This window comes from Bufo bufo, chromosome 1 (genome assembly GCF_905171765.1).
Source record: "Bufo bufo chromosome 1, aBufBuf1.1, whole genome shotgun sequence".
NCBI classification, from domain to species: domain Eukaryota; kingdom Metazoa; phylum Chordata; class Amphibia; order Anura; family Bufonidae; genus Bufo; species Bufo bufo.
Window position 1 is genome coordinate 741,285,890 of NC_053389.1, and position 17,011 is coordinate 741,302,900.

The window sequence follows — 17,011 nt, forward strand, 5'->3', positions numbered from 1 at the left end:
CAGAAACTGAAAACCGTTTAGTGCCATAATGACACCTAAGTAAACACGACTCTGGCAAGTAATGGAAAACAGGCGACAAAGAAGTAACCCTTGGACCTGAGATATTCACAGACTTTACAGCATCCATCCCACTCTCCACCCAAACTTTTCTTGTATAGACAAAAATAAAGCTAAATACAACAACCCCCCACCACCATGATAATTCTAGATAACATTCGTGCAGCGTCCCGGAGTAAGGCTAAGCTCACACTTCACTTATATGGTCAGTTATTTCCATCAGTTATTGTGAGCCAAAACCAGTAGTGAAGCCTTCACAGAGATCCGGTACAATGGAAAGATTTATGGCTGACAATAACTGATGGAAATAACCTGAAGTGTGAACTTAGCCTTACTAGTACAACTCTAAACTGCAGACCCAGTCCCTCTAGTATACTTCTCACTAGGGGTAATGGCACATAAGGCAACTTGAATAGTCCCAGGTATCTTCGCGCTTTCATGGGTCTCTTCCAGAAGAGGTCGCAGTATCTGACGTCGGATGCGCTGTCTCCAACCAGTGCACAGCCGCAGCAGGTGTATCAAACGTATGGACCTCGCCTTCCGCCACCACCCTCAGCCTAAATGGGTATAGCACAGAATACGGCAGCTGACACTCCCTCAAATGACATTTCACTTTCACAAACTTTGCTCTTTTCCTCTGCGGAAAAATCTGGGAAAATAGGCACTTTCCTGTCGTTTAATAAGCAAATCAGTGTGATCCCTTGCGTTTCGTAGAAACTGGTCTTGGAGAGTGGAGAATGGAAGGGCACCCTATAGGCTCTCTCAATAGCAAACAGACCTTTCTAAACTCAGCCATTACTCAAAAAAGTCCACTGCGTTACAGCCTTCGGCTTTCTCTGGTATGCCCACCAGTCGTAGGTTGTTTCTGTGCAGCCTGTTCCCCAAATCGTCAGCTTTGCTAAGTAAATAGGATACATCATGAGCCACCTTGCCGAGATCTTTCCTTAAAGGAGGTACTTGATCTTCCAAGCAGCTAACTCTCCTCCTCTTTAATTCTCTAAGAGACCTTCCTTGGGTCTTGTCTAATAAAAGGCATATTCTCTTCCCCATTTGAGTATTGAGGGACAGCAACGCACTGCTGCAGTTGGTAACCGCTGCATAAACCTCATTAATAGTAGGCTCACCCTGTGGCTGTATTTGATCGGAGCTCCCTTCACTGCACGTGGCCTCCATGATGAGATCAGCTTCTCCTGCAGCACCCTGACCTTCTCTGATTGGGCGATCCATACATTGTTCAGTGTCCCCACTGAAGGTGAAGCAGTCAGAGGGGCCACACGCGTCAGAGATCCGGCACCATGTTGTTTTAACTGCACCGCAGGCCCGACCTCCTTCCCCTCCCTCTCCTTATTCTGGCGCGTCATAGCGGCTTTTTCCATTGTGCCTTGGACCCGGACCGCAATATCTCCCTCCAGGGGACAAAAGTTAGCCGCTGTATGGCAGTGCAGGATGAACAGGAGGGTGAGATTCAACATCTTCTCACATTCCCAGCCAGGCCACGCCCCCTGGAATACCTTTTTAAGTAACCTTTTTACCCCTCTGTTCTAGCAGTCATAACTTTTTTATTTTTTCATAAATTTAGGTGTGAGAGGCATTTTTCTAATATGCTTTATTTTATTTTTTTACTTTTTACCAGTTAAATAGGAACCTGCACTTCAGACACCTATAGTGCTTTATACTGCCATATAGCGCTGTGTTTGGGTATACGGACTCACTGAGCGCTGTACTGGCCAAAGCATGGCTGCTCCTGCCTACACCAGTGTTGCTTCGCTAAAGCCTGGCATAGATTGGCTATGTCAGGGCGGGCACAGGCAGAGGAGAGATGTCTTATGTGAGCTATTAGCAGAGAGAGCGGGCACAGGCAGGAGCTCACATAAGACATTGCTCTTCTGCCTGTGCCTGCCCTGCTAAAGACTGACAGCCAATCTATGGCAGGCTTTAGCAAATCAATGCTGTTACAGGCAGAAGAAGCCATACTCTGGCCTGTACATAGTCTGTATTTCAATACATTACACTATATTGGAGTATGGAGCCTAAAGCACTATAGGCTCCTGCAACTTCAGGTGCCTATTTCACTGATAAAACCTTAAAAAAAAATAAAGAATATTACAAAAATGTATTTAATCGCATTTACAACACTTTTTTTAATAAAGTGTGTGTATATATAAAGTATTAGGTATACTTTAAATAACTTACTTTTAGGGGGAAAGATAAAAAAAAAACAATTTTAATTAAATTATTTTGTGGGCTTTATTTTTACAACATTCACTGTGTGGTATAAATAACATGATATTTTTCTTCTGTGGGTCACTGGGATTATGATGTTGCCAAATGTATTATTTTTTTTTTCTTTCCTCCTTTCTCTCCTTGCAGGCTGTTAGTTCCCCCACTGCCCCTTCCCCCCTTCCTCCAGGCTGGCTGAGATCACAGCCAGCTGAAGTGGGAGGTCTGCTTTAACTCTTCATATCTCAGGCTGGGTTAGAGATATGAGCATGGTCTTGTTTGAAAAAATATATGCTTTAAAACAAGACCAGAATCATAGCATTATCCCCACTACATAGGAAGATATATATGTTAGAAATCGGGTCGGGGGTGAAAGCATCTGAAACCTGCTTTCACTTTCAGCTGCTATCACTACCAACCCGATTTTTAACAGCTATATCTCCTGAAGTAGAGTAGATAATGCTGTGATTCTGGTCTTCTTTTCACGCTTAGATTGTCAGCCCTCACCCTGCTGTCTGATCTCTGCTCGGGCTGAACTGTTAAGTCCTTTTCTTAAAGCAGAGCTGGGACAAAAGTGTTAAGTGGTTAAATGGGGTCTCCAGGATTTAACAATTGATGAACTGTTACTAAAATCATATCAGTGGGGTCTGGCATCCTGTACATAGGTCATCACTTGTTAAATCCTGGAGAACCCCTTAAAGAGAACCTGTCTAAAGGATCAAGCATATTGAACCAGTCATGCTGTCTGGTAGGGTTTATCCAGCTGATTCAAATGATACATGGGTGGCAATAATCTGTTTCGCCATTCCAGTAAATACTGTTTTCTGTTGTATGTAAATTAGGGCTTCAGTGCACCTAAGGGTTGGTCCTAGCACCTCAGCTCCTCCATTTTCCACACCCCTTCACTTACAAGTCCAAGCATCAGGGTCCTCTCATCTAGCCATGAAGTAATGCGTTGGAGCCATGCGCCTCGGTTTCGGCACGTGTGCAGTGCATCAACTGCTGCTGAACAATTGCTTACCGCGCTTGCACCTATTTGTTTCTACATGGCCCGGTGAGAAGATGCAGTCGCCTGGCAGTGTCAGTCCTTGGGAGGGATGCATGGGAAACAGAGGGCCTGAACTGCACCGAACCGCCACCAAGTATAGCGAACGTCGCAAAGTATATGGTCTCCAGGAAGCAAGGTCCCAGCTCTTCCTGACGATCATTTCTCTAGATTATTTAAACATTTGTTAATAAAAGGGAAATGAGAACAAGGAATACTCCCTGAATTACATACATCCTCCGCTCCTTGAGTCATGTCCTTGTATAAGCACGAGGAATCCCAAGTATGTTTGGCTAACTCTCACCTGTGTTTCCTGTAAAAGCTGCTTCTGAAGATGACGACGAAGTTGTGGCCATGATCAAAGAACTTCTGGATACCAGAATCAGGTAAGTAGGTCAGCAGCCATGATATTTCTGCAGTCTGCTCTGCTGTATGTAGTAATGCTAGCCATAGGCATGGAGAGAACCTGGCCGTAGGCTCACTCTGATGAATAATCTGTGGGTCACTCAGAATTGATACAAAACATTTCTCTGTAGAAGATTGATATGTTGGTCATTTAAACTAGAGGTTCTATTTTGGGGTCCATAGAACCTAGTTGGGACTTCTATGGAGAAATTCAGTCTGGGCAGGAGAGTCATCTCCAAGCGTCCTGGCCATTCCACAGATCTGTCTGCGTCCCTGCACCAAATGTCTGTTGGAAATGTCAGCCATCCAATGGATCCTTCGCTATGGTATCCTATAATGGACACTGTGTTTACAGCTCTTGGCTGTTTCTGTATTTCCCATAGAATTCCGTGTAGAGCAGGACACCCCTATTGTAAGATTCTCAGCATCTGTGGGGGTCCTAGTTATCAGACTCCCACCATTAAAAGGATATTCCCATCTTGACATTTATGGCATATCCTTGGGATATACTGTAAATGTATGATAGGTGCAGGCCCCACCTCTGGGACTCGCTCCTATCTTGAGAACGGGGACATGTCTCCTGCTGCTGGGAATTTATTGGTGGCGTTCATTTCTATGGGACTGCTGGAAATGGCTGATCGCACTTTCTTTTGTTTTCGGAAATCCCATAGAATGGAGGGTGTCTTGCATGCATCGCCATCTCTGCTTTCCTAATAGTGTGAGACCTGGGCCCCGCTCTCAAGGTTGGGAACGCTCGTGTTAGTTTCCGTATTGGTGCCATCATATATAGCAGGCAGGTAGGGATGAGCAAACTTGTGTTTTCAAGTTCGACGTACATTGTTCGCGTTATCTAAGAATTTCGTTATGGATTCCGCTACCACGATAACCCGAACCTTGTACGCCGAACTTGAAAACACAAGTTCGCTCATCCCTAGAGGCAAGGAAGGCTAGGTTCACATCTGCCGCAAAATTCTGTTTTTCTAACCCAGTATAGGAACAGTAGCTGCATGTGCAGGACCCCAGTGGCCCCCTACTGATCCCATTGACTGTAACATCGTCGACTGGGTTTCCTTCATAAATTCAGGTGGTCTGCCCTGCATGCATTTTTTGTGATGATAATCTGCAGTGGAGTTGTGAACCTAGCCGACACCTCTGCACCTCTCGCTTGTCAGGCATGTACCGCGTGTTTGTTTAGATGTCATTCCCCCCATCCTGTCACATGGTTGTTTCAGTCACCTGTGATGACGCATTTGGTCGACTTGAGCATTGGAAGTCATAACGCTGCACCCAGAGGCACGGATTCGGTATAATAGCAGAGGACACGGTATTAGGTCGGGTTCATGACACACTAAGCAGGGAGCTCTCCCAGTAATAGGCGCGGCAGTTCATCAGTGGGAAATGCATCTGGAGTAAAAATAAATGACATCTCTGCTGCACCTTTTTATCACTAATTGTGTAAAACCCCGGACTGGTCGGACGGCATGCCATTCTGTTTAATCTCACGGAGCTTGGAGTGGGAAAGGAAAGCTGCAAACTCCCTGCAAGTGTTCCCCGAGACAGCAGTCCTAGTAATGTGTCTCTGCAGAGCTCTACACAGTGAGTTTAATGAGCTTAAAGGGGCGTCCCTGTTATATTATTATTCCCTATCCACAGGATAGAGGATAGCTATTATAATGCAGGGACCCCCACCAATCACAGGAATGGGAACCCTGTACCCTGTGGAGCCCCCTGAAATGAACACCGTGGCCGCACACATGCCCAACTTCTATCCAAGTTCCTGAGATAGAATATAACCGGAATTCCCCTTTAAATGGACAGCAGCACCCCGTCCATTGGTTTTGTCTGGTATTACCCAACATTGTTCACTTGAACAGTGATGTTTATAGAAAAAAAAAGAAGCAGACCCCCTTCCATAATCCTGGACAACACCTTAAGGGTCCATTCACACGTCCGCAACTGTTTTGCGGTCCGCAAATTGCGGATCCGCAAAACATGGACACCGGCCATGTGCGTTCCGCATTTTGCGGACCGCACATGGCCGGCACAATAATAGAAATGCCTTTTCTTGTCCGTGGATGCAGACAAGACATGTTCTATTTTTTTTTTTTTGCGGGGCTACGGAACGGAAGTGAGGATGCGGACAGCACACGGTGTGCTGCCCCATTGAAAATGAAGCGCTGGAACTCCACTGCTCCATCAGTTGTGCAGTGGGCGGAGGTTGTAGCTGCAGCGCTGCTCCCATTTACCTCAGTGGGAACAGCTCTGCAGTCATCAGCTCTACACAATGGACGGAGCAGTGTAGTTTCAGCATCTGAGCTATTATGAAACAGCTGATTGGCTATTGATGGGTAGATTCAAATGCAGGGTTTTGCATTTTTTTTTTTTTTTTTTTTGCGGATCCATGTTTTGCGGACAGCAAAATACATACGGTTGTGTGCATGAGCCCTAAGGGAGAGAGTATTATGCATGACATTTTTTTACAGGTGTTTTTTCTATAGACCTTGAATAGGGCAGAATATTTAAAATGTCTCAAAATAAAAACCGTTGCCAAAAACCCAGAAAATGCTAAAAAAAAATATTGTGACTTGTGAGGTCAGAGATCATTAAAGAGGGCCTGACATGTCTGGTTACTAAATAAATGTATTCCCCATAATATAACATTTCTTGAGCATCTTTTCTTTTCAGACTCTGTGTTGTGCTGTTCCTCTGTGTACTTCACCTGGAAATGTATGAATCTGTGACCTGTTACCAGTTGAGGGTGTCTGATATTGTCCAATCAGGGCAGACCTGGTAGGGATATACACCTTTCACAAGGGGAACTGTAACACCACATTGTCAACTTATGTAAAAATATCTAGGAGGAACAACAGAGGAACACCAACATACAGAGTTATAAGCTGCTGTGATGTTAATTCATGGGTAATGCAAGTATTTGCAATCAAGAGACCCAACCGATCCTCTTTAAAGGGGTTGCCATTGGCAGCATATTGCAAGGATGTGCCACCAATGTCCGATGGAGGCTGGTCCGACCTCTGTAACCTCCAGTCGCTTGAACAAAGTGGTAGCGATGCTAGGTAAGCACTGTGTCCCCTGGTGGCTTCTCCGCTTTTTCTGGGTGGTACGGGTGGCTGTGCATAAGATCCCATTCCAAGGTTGGGTGGCTTTTCAGTAGGTGCAGATAGTTGGCAGATTCACCCACAAGCTTTAGGCCTCTTTCACATGTCTGTGCCTGTGACGACATCCGTGACCAGATGGTTCAGTGGTTCATCTGTGACGATGTCTGTGAAGAATCCATGTTTGGTCTTCATGTGTCATCCGAATCCCACAGTGTCTGCTAGGCTGAAAATTAATTTCCAGAGCAATTCTAACAACGATCCGTGAAAACCATGGACCAAACATGGATGCCATCTGTCCCGTGTCCGTGGCTTTCTCAAACCCATAGACTATAATGTGCGTGAGGGATCCATAATCGCAGACAAAAATAGCGCACGCTTCCGCGGCCCATGGAAAACTACTGATGTGCGAGTACACACATTAAAGCCAATGGGTACGTGATCGGTCCATGGAGACCACTGACATGTGGAAGAGGCTTTTGTGTGAAGGGCCTGTCAGATGGCTGTGCATGGATTAGGTTTTAGATTTTACAGGTGAAATTATGATCAGTTCTCCTAATCTCGCCTTCTCTATAGGCCAACGGTACAAGAAGACGGTGGTGACGTACTCTACCGAGGCTTTCAGGATGGTATTGTTCAGCTGAAGCTCCAGGGATCCTGCACCAGTTGTCCAAGCTCCATTATCACACTAAAGAGTGGCATTCAGAATATGCTGCAGTTCTATATCCCGGAGGTGGAAGGCGTGGAGCAGGTACATTAGCTATTGGTCTTTCTGTGTAATCATACGTACAATCGCTGGGGCTGATATCAGGGAAGGGGTTGAGCTGATCCTTCTGTTGTCTTTTTTGCCGAACTAGGCCATTTTCATTTTATAAATTTTTTTACTCTCTGCCTTCCTAGAGCCATGACTTTTTTTTTTATTTTTCCAGTCCCATAGCCGTTTGAGGGCTTAATTCTTGTGGGACAAGTTGTACTTGTCTAAAGGCTCCATTTACTGTTGCATACAACTTTGGGGAAATTTTTTTTTTTCATTGCATCACCATATTATAGCCCCCATAACTTTTTTATTTTTGTGTCTACAGAGCTGTGTGAGGGCTTTTTTTTTTTTTTTTGCGGGATGATCTGTATCTCTGTTGATACAATTTTGGAGTGTGCATGACATTTTGTTCAATTTTTGGAGGGAGGTGAAGTGACAAAAAATTTTGAATCTGCCATTTTGATGTTTTCTCCCATTACGCCATTCACCGTATGGGATAACTATTTTAATAGTATGCATTTTCGCACATGACAATGCCGATGATGTTTTTTATTTTTTTTATATTGTTTATTTAAATTTTGGGGAAAGGGGGTAATTGGAATATATATATATATATATATATATATATAAAAAAAGAAAAAAAGGGATGGCAGCACCGTCACAATGAAATATAGAAGAAAGGGTGCACAGGCCCAATGTGGATAAAAGCCAATCCAACGAATTGTATAAGATGAAAAAGGGCAGCACTCCACTGGATAAAAATAAAACAAACTTTATTTACCCATAAGGCTGTAGCGACGTTTCGGCTCTTACACAGGAGCCTTCCTCAAGCAAAAAGGCCTTTTTGCTTGAGGAAGGCTCCTGTGTAAGAGCCGAAACGTCGCTACAGCCTTATGGGTAAATAAAGTTTGTTTTATTTTTATCCAGTGGAGTGCTGCCCTTTTTCATCATAATATATATATATATATATATATATATATATATATATATATATATATATATATATATATATATATATATATATATATATATATATAATATACATATACACATATACATACATATACATTTTTCTCATTTTTTTTTTTTACACTGTTTCAAAGTTCCCCTGAAGATGTAGTCATTTGGTTGCTTCTCTCATTCTCATTAGCATTGGAGTCTATGAGCATTTCACTGGCAACAATGCTGTGGCAGCCTCAGATCCTTCAGGGTGATCGAGACCGCTGCAGGGAATGATCAGCTACCCTGATGGCCACTAGGGGTTGTCGGGTATATAAAGCAAATGCTTTATATATAAATATAAAAAATATATATTAACGGATCATAAGAAAAATTATGCAAATGATATTGATCCGCAAGATGGACATAAACATCTCAGAAAGAGTTCAATCGAGAACCTGATTATTTTGTGCTATCAGTAAAACAGGGTACAAGCGTCTATGCAAAAATATAAATGGTTTATTATACAATAGTTTAAAATACAATCAAGAATTAATCAACGTAAATTTCAATAATATGCAATGATATGCAGTACCCAGAATTCGCCACTATATGGTGCCAACAAAACCCTACTCAACCAACACAAGAATTATATGCAATGCGGCTTTAAAATTGTGAGAGATATAAAATCAATGGATTATGCTGAAAAACTCAATCAAGAAAATGACAGATACAAGCCCTTTCTCTGCCCAAAATGATGACTAATCTCAGATACGGATGTAGTAGAGTTAACACTCCTGTTTTCTGAGATTTCTGAGTTGGTTTTATCTAATCTAAGCATACACCTTCAACTGTTTTTCAATGGCTTTTGTCTCAAGATAACGCGATGAGTTAAGAAATTTGAGTTAAGAGTTGGATGCTAACCCTGCTACATCTGTATGGGGTAGTATTGCAACAAAACTTATAAATTATTGGCTTTATCAAACTAGGCAATATAAAGATTCTTAACAGAGAGTTTGTCCAATATTATCTCCTTTATTCAGTTATCTGCATCGTAACTGAAATCTGAGAAAATATTGATGTAGCAACTAATGTTTCACGTCCGCAAATGAGCAGGTATCTGGCTAAGTATTGAGCCAATTGATTTATATCAATACTACATAAAACAAAAATATACATTACTCAAGGGTCAAGATATGTGCAGAGTCTTGGGGCAGTCAGCTCTCAAGAGTTTTTCTGATAATCCAAATCTTTCTCCAGAGATCTCTCTTTTTTTTTTCTTTTTTTTTTTTTTCTTTCTGTCTTTTTTTCTCTTTTTGGTATCTGGTTTCTTAACCCAAAACTTATCAGATGAACACACCTTCCTAGTTTGGAACTTTCCAATCATTGTTGGATAGTCGTGTGCATTGATAAGAAACATGACGTCATAATACTACCCAGAATGCACTTTTGCTACTGGTGTAGTATTAACTGCTCATATCTAGGTGGCACTGTTGTATGAGCATCATACCATTAAGGGTTAACTCATACATGCCTGATATTTTTAATACTACACACCTCTGACATCTGGAGGCCTTGTCTTGGAGCCGAGGGACAAACTTTGATACATGAATGTATACTTTGAGGAACATCTAGACAATTCTCAGACTGTGGAATTCATGTTCATATAAGAAATACAATGAGGCCTCTAAATCTGCAGGTGCCGTGTATCTTCTAACTGTCTAAATGTATAATAGATTGTTACAATTACACTAGCTCTTTGAATGGCACAGTAATCTTCCCATGGACTTACTTCGCCCTACATGAAAATCCATACAAAATAGTGAATATAAATCAACATTGCTCTAAGGCCTCATGCACACGGCTGTGTTCCGCGGCCGAGAGCGGTCCGTGGTAACCCGGCCGGGATTCCTTCTGACAGCAGGAGCGCACGGCGTCATTGGTTGCTATGACGCCGTGCGCTTCATGCCGCCGCTGCTGCTGTACAGTTATACACTGGTATAGATCATAGCATGAGGCCTTAAAGGCAATGGATACCCATTATAATTAAAATAAGTACGGTAGATATAACTGTTTACACTCATGAAAAGGCACAACAGGGTAGCCATTCCTGGTTGTTGGCTTTCAGATGCCGTGGTCACATTTAAACAGCAGACATTAGTCCCAGGAGGTCTCCAGTCTGACGTTACTACAGATGAGCACCACAGAGCTCTCCTTCCAGTCTCCTGTGAGTATGATGTAGTAGGAATAGAATGTTAAAGGGGTTCTCTCAGATTTTTATTTTATTTGGCAGTGTCCCTGTGCACTTGCACCATCACTGCAATGCCTTTTAGGCCTGTAGTGACGCAATGTCTAGTGCAGCGGTCACAGAAACTATGAATGGCATGTGACTGCTGCAGGCTATGTGGGGATTGGAGCGGGAGTGATGGGACATTTTAAAGTCCTCCTTGCCAAATTATAAAGAATCTTTGAGAATCCCTTTAAACAGGACCTGTCTCTTCTCCTGACATGTCTTTTCTAGTAATTATTTCCATTCCCCAAGTAATAGCAGTTCTGGAGCTTCTTTTCATATTCTTGCTACACGATGGACCATGATGCCAGTGTGTACAGAGACTAAGGCGCCACACCTCAGGTTGCAGTTCAGTACATGTGGATCGGATGGAGTTTTGAAAACCCCTTCTACATGTCATGGAGAAAGAGCACGCTGCAGATCCCCAAATCTGTCAGTTATGTCATGAATTAGGGAAGATGTGTACTGGTAACATCCACACAAAATCCACATTTAACACATGCTTATCTTGCTGCGGACTTGTGGTGAGATCTGCAGCTGGAAGACTCCACCACATGTGGACGGGCCTAACATGTCCTTAGTGATGCTGCATCCCACATTCACGAGACGACTGTAAACCGCTAGAGCCACTGGGTACTGCGCCCAGGCGACACCAATACGGACAGCGCTCGCAGCAGAAGTGTTTACCAGCACTGTGTGTTTAGGTGAGGTTGGAGTTAGTCTATTAAAATCTTAAAAATAGATGATTTTTCATAACCTATCAACACATAGACTTCTGTATATCTAACATGGGTAGACACCGTTATATCGCCAATTATTTATTGCATTGGTCTACAGTTCAGGGCAATAGTTCAGAATGCTGGAAAGGTTGCTGATTTTTATTTCTATTTGTTCTTGTTTCACGTGATTTTCATGTTCTGTACAGATGACAGGTTCTTGACCGCGCAGGTCACATAGTGGCCTCTAGATGTCAGCGTTACAGCTACAACTTGCTGGATTAGTTGCGGTCTCAGTGTACAATATAGAATCTTGCAATTGCGGTTCTTAATCCCATTAGTTCTGGTGAAACAGATTACTCGTGTTACCAAAGAATATTTATCTGCAATTATTTCTGTCCCTTCTGCATTCATCGAGTCACAAGTGATCAGTATGTAGCTATAAATAACCAGTTCTATATGTTGTTGGGCCATATATTAAATGTTTTATTATTTTATGCACTTATATAGCAGCGACATATTCCGCAGCGCTTTACAGACATTACCATCATGATGTCCCCAATGGGGCTCACAATCTAACTAAGTTCCCCATCAATATGGCTTTGGAATGTGGGAGGAAACCCACACAAACACAGGGGGAACATACAAACTCCATGCAGATGTTGTCCTTGGTGGGATTCAAACCTAGGACCCCAGTGCTGACCACTGAGCCACCGTGCTGCCAACTTATAACAGCATTCCAATGAGTATTCATGATTTGATTTAGGCTACTTTCACACTTGCGGTAGCCTTTACCGGCAGGCTGTTCCGGGAACAGCCTGCCGAATCAGTGCTAATGCAAGTCCACCATGCCTCCGGAAATCCATTCCGGCCGTCTCTGCATGTTTGCCGTGCTGCGGCCGGACCTCCGGCCCGCCCCCATTATAGGGAATAGGGCCGAAACGGACTTCTGGAAGCACAGTAGACTTGCAGTAGCACGGTTACAGCAGGCTGTCTCCCCCCCCCCCCCCCCCACTGGAACAGCCTGCCGGATAAGGCTACCGCAAGTGTGAACGTAGCTTTAGTGTTGACTTGTAAAAAGCTGTATAAATGCTGTTGGGACTAGTAGAGAAAGCCTGTGAGTCCTGCTAACCCCACCCACATACAGTGATTGACAGCAGGACTCACAGGCTTTCTCTGAGTCCAAAATCATAATCAAATTCACACTGCAATATCCTCATATTTAGTAACGCAACCACTCCTTGAATTATTCCTATGCAAAAAAAAGAGACTTGGAGTCCTTATAGTTCCCCATTAAATACATGATTTTATTAAATCCATTTAAAAATAGCAATCCAATTCTAAACGGAATCCAGCAAAATGCCAGCCAGAAGCACTATTAGGGTGAACCATCAATAAATACATATGTATATTGCACAATATCCCTAGTTAAATAGATGGGAGCTGATCACTGTTAATGAGACTATTCGGCTGCGGTATGCCATATCGATACCCCCCACTTTCTGTAAATCTGTGCATGCAATGTAGTATAATGGGCCATGTAACTGCTATATCTCTATGTGCAGCTGTAAACTACAACCCGTACAAGAACACTCTCTTATGGCTCATTCAGATGGCCGTAGGAATGGGTCCGCGGCGGAACGGTTGCGGACCCATTAATTTCAATGGGGCTGCAAAAGATGCGGACAACACACCGTCTGCTGTCCACATCTGTGGTTCCGTTCCGCGGCCCAGCAAAAAAAGATAGAGCATGTCCTATTCTTGTCCGCAGCCACAGACAAGAATAGGCATTTTCTATTATAGTTGCGGCCGGAATCCAGTATAGTTCCGCAAAACACCATGGTCGTGTGAATGCACCCTTAAACTGGATGAAAGCCACATTACTGTGCACTCATGATTCTTACCATGTGTAAATGGTAATGGCGGCCGCCTCGACGGCTTCTTCAATAGGACTGCGGCTATGGAGACTTCACTGTCTATTCATGGATGAGCAATCCATACGTTGTCCTGAATGGAAACAAACCAAATTTGTGATTTTTGCAATCAGTGTGTGAGGCTGGGATTAGCAGGACTCAGGCTTTCTATGAGTCCCATCAGCATTTATACAAATAGCATTTTAAATCATAAAAACGATATAATATTCCAAACTTTAGTGTCCCCCTTTATCCTATGCTGCCCTCGGTATAGAGGAACATTGAAGACCTGACAAATCCTAATTTGACCAGTCCACCTACAAAATAGAATATCTGAACTGAAGTATATGGACCCAGCCTGGAACAAATTTGCTTTGAAAAAAGGAATAAAAATTAAGTTTTGTATCAAATGTTCACCGCTGAAATAAATTCTCCCAACATATTTCGTCTTTTTTTTTTCTCTCCTTTTTAGAGATGATTATTAGTTTTATCTAATTTCTCTGTAATATTTTCTCTTCTGCTCTGCCAGGAGGCAATCTATGTAGACCTGTACCAAGGTCATGTTTCTTGTATAGAGTCACACTTAAAGGGGTTGTCTCACTTCAGGAAATGGCATTTAGCATGTAGAGAAAGTTAAATCAAGGCACTTACTAATGTATTGTGATCGTCCATATTGCTTCCTTTGCTGGCTGGATTCATTTTTCCATCACATTATACACTGCTCGTTTCCATGGTTACGACCACCCTGCAATCCAGCAGCGGTGGCCGTGTTTGCACACTATAGGAAAAAATGCTGGACTATGAGCACTTCTCTGGTCCCAGCCACCAGAGGCCGTCGCTTTTTCCTATAATGTGCAAGCACGACCACCACTGCTAGATCGCAGAGTGGTTGTAACCCTGGAAACGAGCAGTGTATAATGTGATGGAAAAATAAATCAAGCCAGCAAAGGAGGCAATATAGACAATCACAATACATTAGTAAGTGCCTTATATTAACTTTCATCCGCATGATAAATGCCATTTCCTGAAGTGAGACAATGCCTTTAAAGGCACGCTTAGGTTACATGCACACGTTCAGGATTCATGTGCGGAGAATCCGCACTAAAATCCGCACTGAAATGCGCAGGTGTTCGCAGGCAAATCTGTGCGGTCAATCCCCATTAATTGGTGCGGATTTTCCACATGTGGATTTTACTAAGTGAAGAAATCCGGTCAGGAAAAACCAAAATAAATTTACATGCTGCGAATTTTAAAATCCGCAGCGCAGGTCAAAATCCACGCAGAAAAAATTTGCATCATGTGCTTTGAGAATTTCAAATTCTCATAGAATACAATGTACATGACCTACGGTGCGGATTTCCCGCACGCAAATCCGCATGCAATCCTGATCGTATGCATTTAGCCTAAATCTAAAGCCTCTCATTCCTGTGTGGTTTGCACGCTGTTGTTCCCTGGTATCGGCCATTTCAAGTTGTGGACAGGTGGCCTTGTCTCCCCATGAAGATTACAGTATCTGGGAACCATTAGTACCTTTTTTTTTATTTGTAATAATTTGAAGTTCTTCATTTTCCATTTATTTCTTTAGGTGACTGATGACGACGATGAAGCTGTTGGACAAGAACCTGCATCTTCTTGATCTTCCTAATAACATGGGCCAAGACATGTGACACCGCTGATACATGTTGTCCTTATTTCCATTATGGGCCTCTGGTATACAAAGCAACTCTGGCCAGTCAGTCCATGTTTTATTTGCGCTGTGCAGTTTAGGAAAAGTAAGCTGGACTCTGGTTGATATGGGAAGCCAGTACCCCGTGAGGTGTTGGATCCATGAGTCCCATAGTCACGTTGCCTGTGTGATTTTATTATTTTTTCTTTTCTTTGTTTTAATGTGAAAACAGCTGAATAGATGCTGGAGCGAAGCACACATTAATGTTGTACTGACTCCACTGTAGTATATGCTGAATTATTTATCGGTGTAAGAGTAAAATAAAGTATACCGTCATCCACACAGGAACGTTATCTGTGTTACCTTCCAGACTGTAGTGTGTCTTCACGTCTGTGTCATGATCATTGGATTAGTATAGGACACATCAGTCACTAATGGGCACTGCAGGGGCAGAAGTAGAATGAAACTATAGCCATGGAGAAGCCGCATTCTGGTTACCTTTGATAGCGCAGCTTCCCTTTTGAAGCCGAAGTGGTTTTGTAGGTGTTTAGTGTGAACATCGATTACAAATGGCACCAAAGAGAGAGGTGCGTGATGTTAGTATAGTTTGATTTGAGATTAAGACAGAAAATTAGTGTCTGATATACATTAGATATGCTTCTGGGGACCTCACCTGTTCCTGGCCAACACATTCTCCTCACTTCTGTAGACGTCAGTGGAGAAGTATGGAAAATAGGGTGTCCTGCAATCTGCTAACAGGGCGTTTATAGCATATTTTGTGGATATGTGATTATGCTTTAAAGGGAGTCTGTCAGCAGTTTTGACACTTCAAACCCCTATATAGGTGACCGAGGGGAGCAGTGTAAGCATACCTGGGGTGCTGGTCATGCAGGTTGCAAGACTAAAGCCCCTTTCAGACGAGCGAGTTCCACCTATCCGACTCGCAGTGTGAGTATGTGGCAGCTCCCGTCCTAACCTCCCAGCATTTCCAGGGTTGCACAGCAGTATAATGATTTATGGTGTTATGTAACCCTTACAGTTGTGGACTGTATTGGATAACACTGACCTAATGCTGTGAGTGTTATCCAATACATTCCAGGCCTCTAAGGGTTACTTAGCATCATAAATCAATATAATGCTATGTGACCCAAGCAGTCCTGGGAGGTCAGGACGGGAGCTGCTGCATATTCGCACTGCAAGCCCGATGTGTGGTATTAGCTCGTCTGAAAAGGACCTAAGAAATCCAAATTTTAACCCTGTCATGCATCTGGATGTAACTGTATGTCTGAGGTGTGTATGGAGCGGGCTTGCGAGCGTAGTCCACTCCATACCTGGTAAGTGCTGGCTGTATAATACAGCAGACCCCCACCAGGTCATTTTACATCAAGTGACCGTGACATCTGAGAATAGGGTTAAGCAAATTGAGCCTCCGATCATAGGTCAAAAGTGGATTTGTGAAAAAACCTTGATTGTAATGCGGTTTCCATGTACAGCATTAAAATGTATGTGCTCCATGTAGGAAAACACTGTCTCAGCCGAGGTTGCACGAGACTTCAGTAAATGAGTTCCGTATTCCTATCTGTGCATTTAAAAACATTTTAAAATAGGAATACAAAGTCAGCTTTGCTACCAAGGTACCCGGCATTAAAATTTTTCAAATACGCAGATAGGAATACTGAAGTCATTCACCGAAGTCTCGCGCAACTTCGACCAAGACGACGTTTTCCTACACGGAGCACATACATTTTAATGCTGTATGGAAACGGCATTACAAATGAGGTTTTAACGAATCGACCTCAGATCTATGATCCAAAGCTCGATTTGCCCAACCACATCTGAGAGGTTAGTCACAAAAAGAGGACTCGTTCTGATCTTTGATTTCCCTAACTC

The 17,011-nt window shown here is 43.0% G+C and overlaps 1 protein-coding gene across 1 annotated transcript in view; it reads left to right on the forward strand.

The window, feature by feature from the left end:
- The window catches only part of NFU1 (NFU1 iron-sulfur cluster scaffold), a 39,266-nt gene extending 23,803 nt beyond the window's left edge, over positions 1–15,463 (forward strand). The window contains exons 6-8 of the mRNA XM_040414450.1: positions 3,645–3,708; positions 7,417–7,591; positions 15,041–15,463. Coding sequence (XP_040270384.1) covers positions 3,645–3,708; positions 7,417–7,591; positions 15,041–15,091 — 290 coding nt within the window. The 3' untranslated portion in view covers positions 15,092–15,463. The remainder of the gene's footprint in view (positions 1–3,644; positions 3,709–7,416; positions 7,592–15,040) is intronic.
- Positions 15,464–17,011: the final 1,548 nt, after the last annotated feature.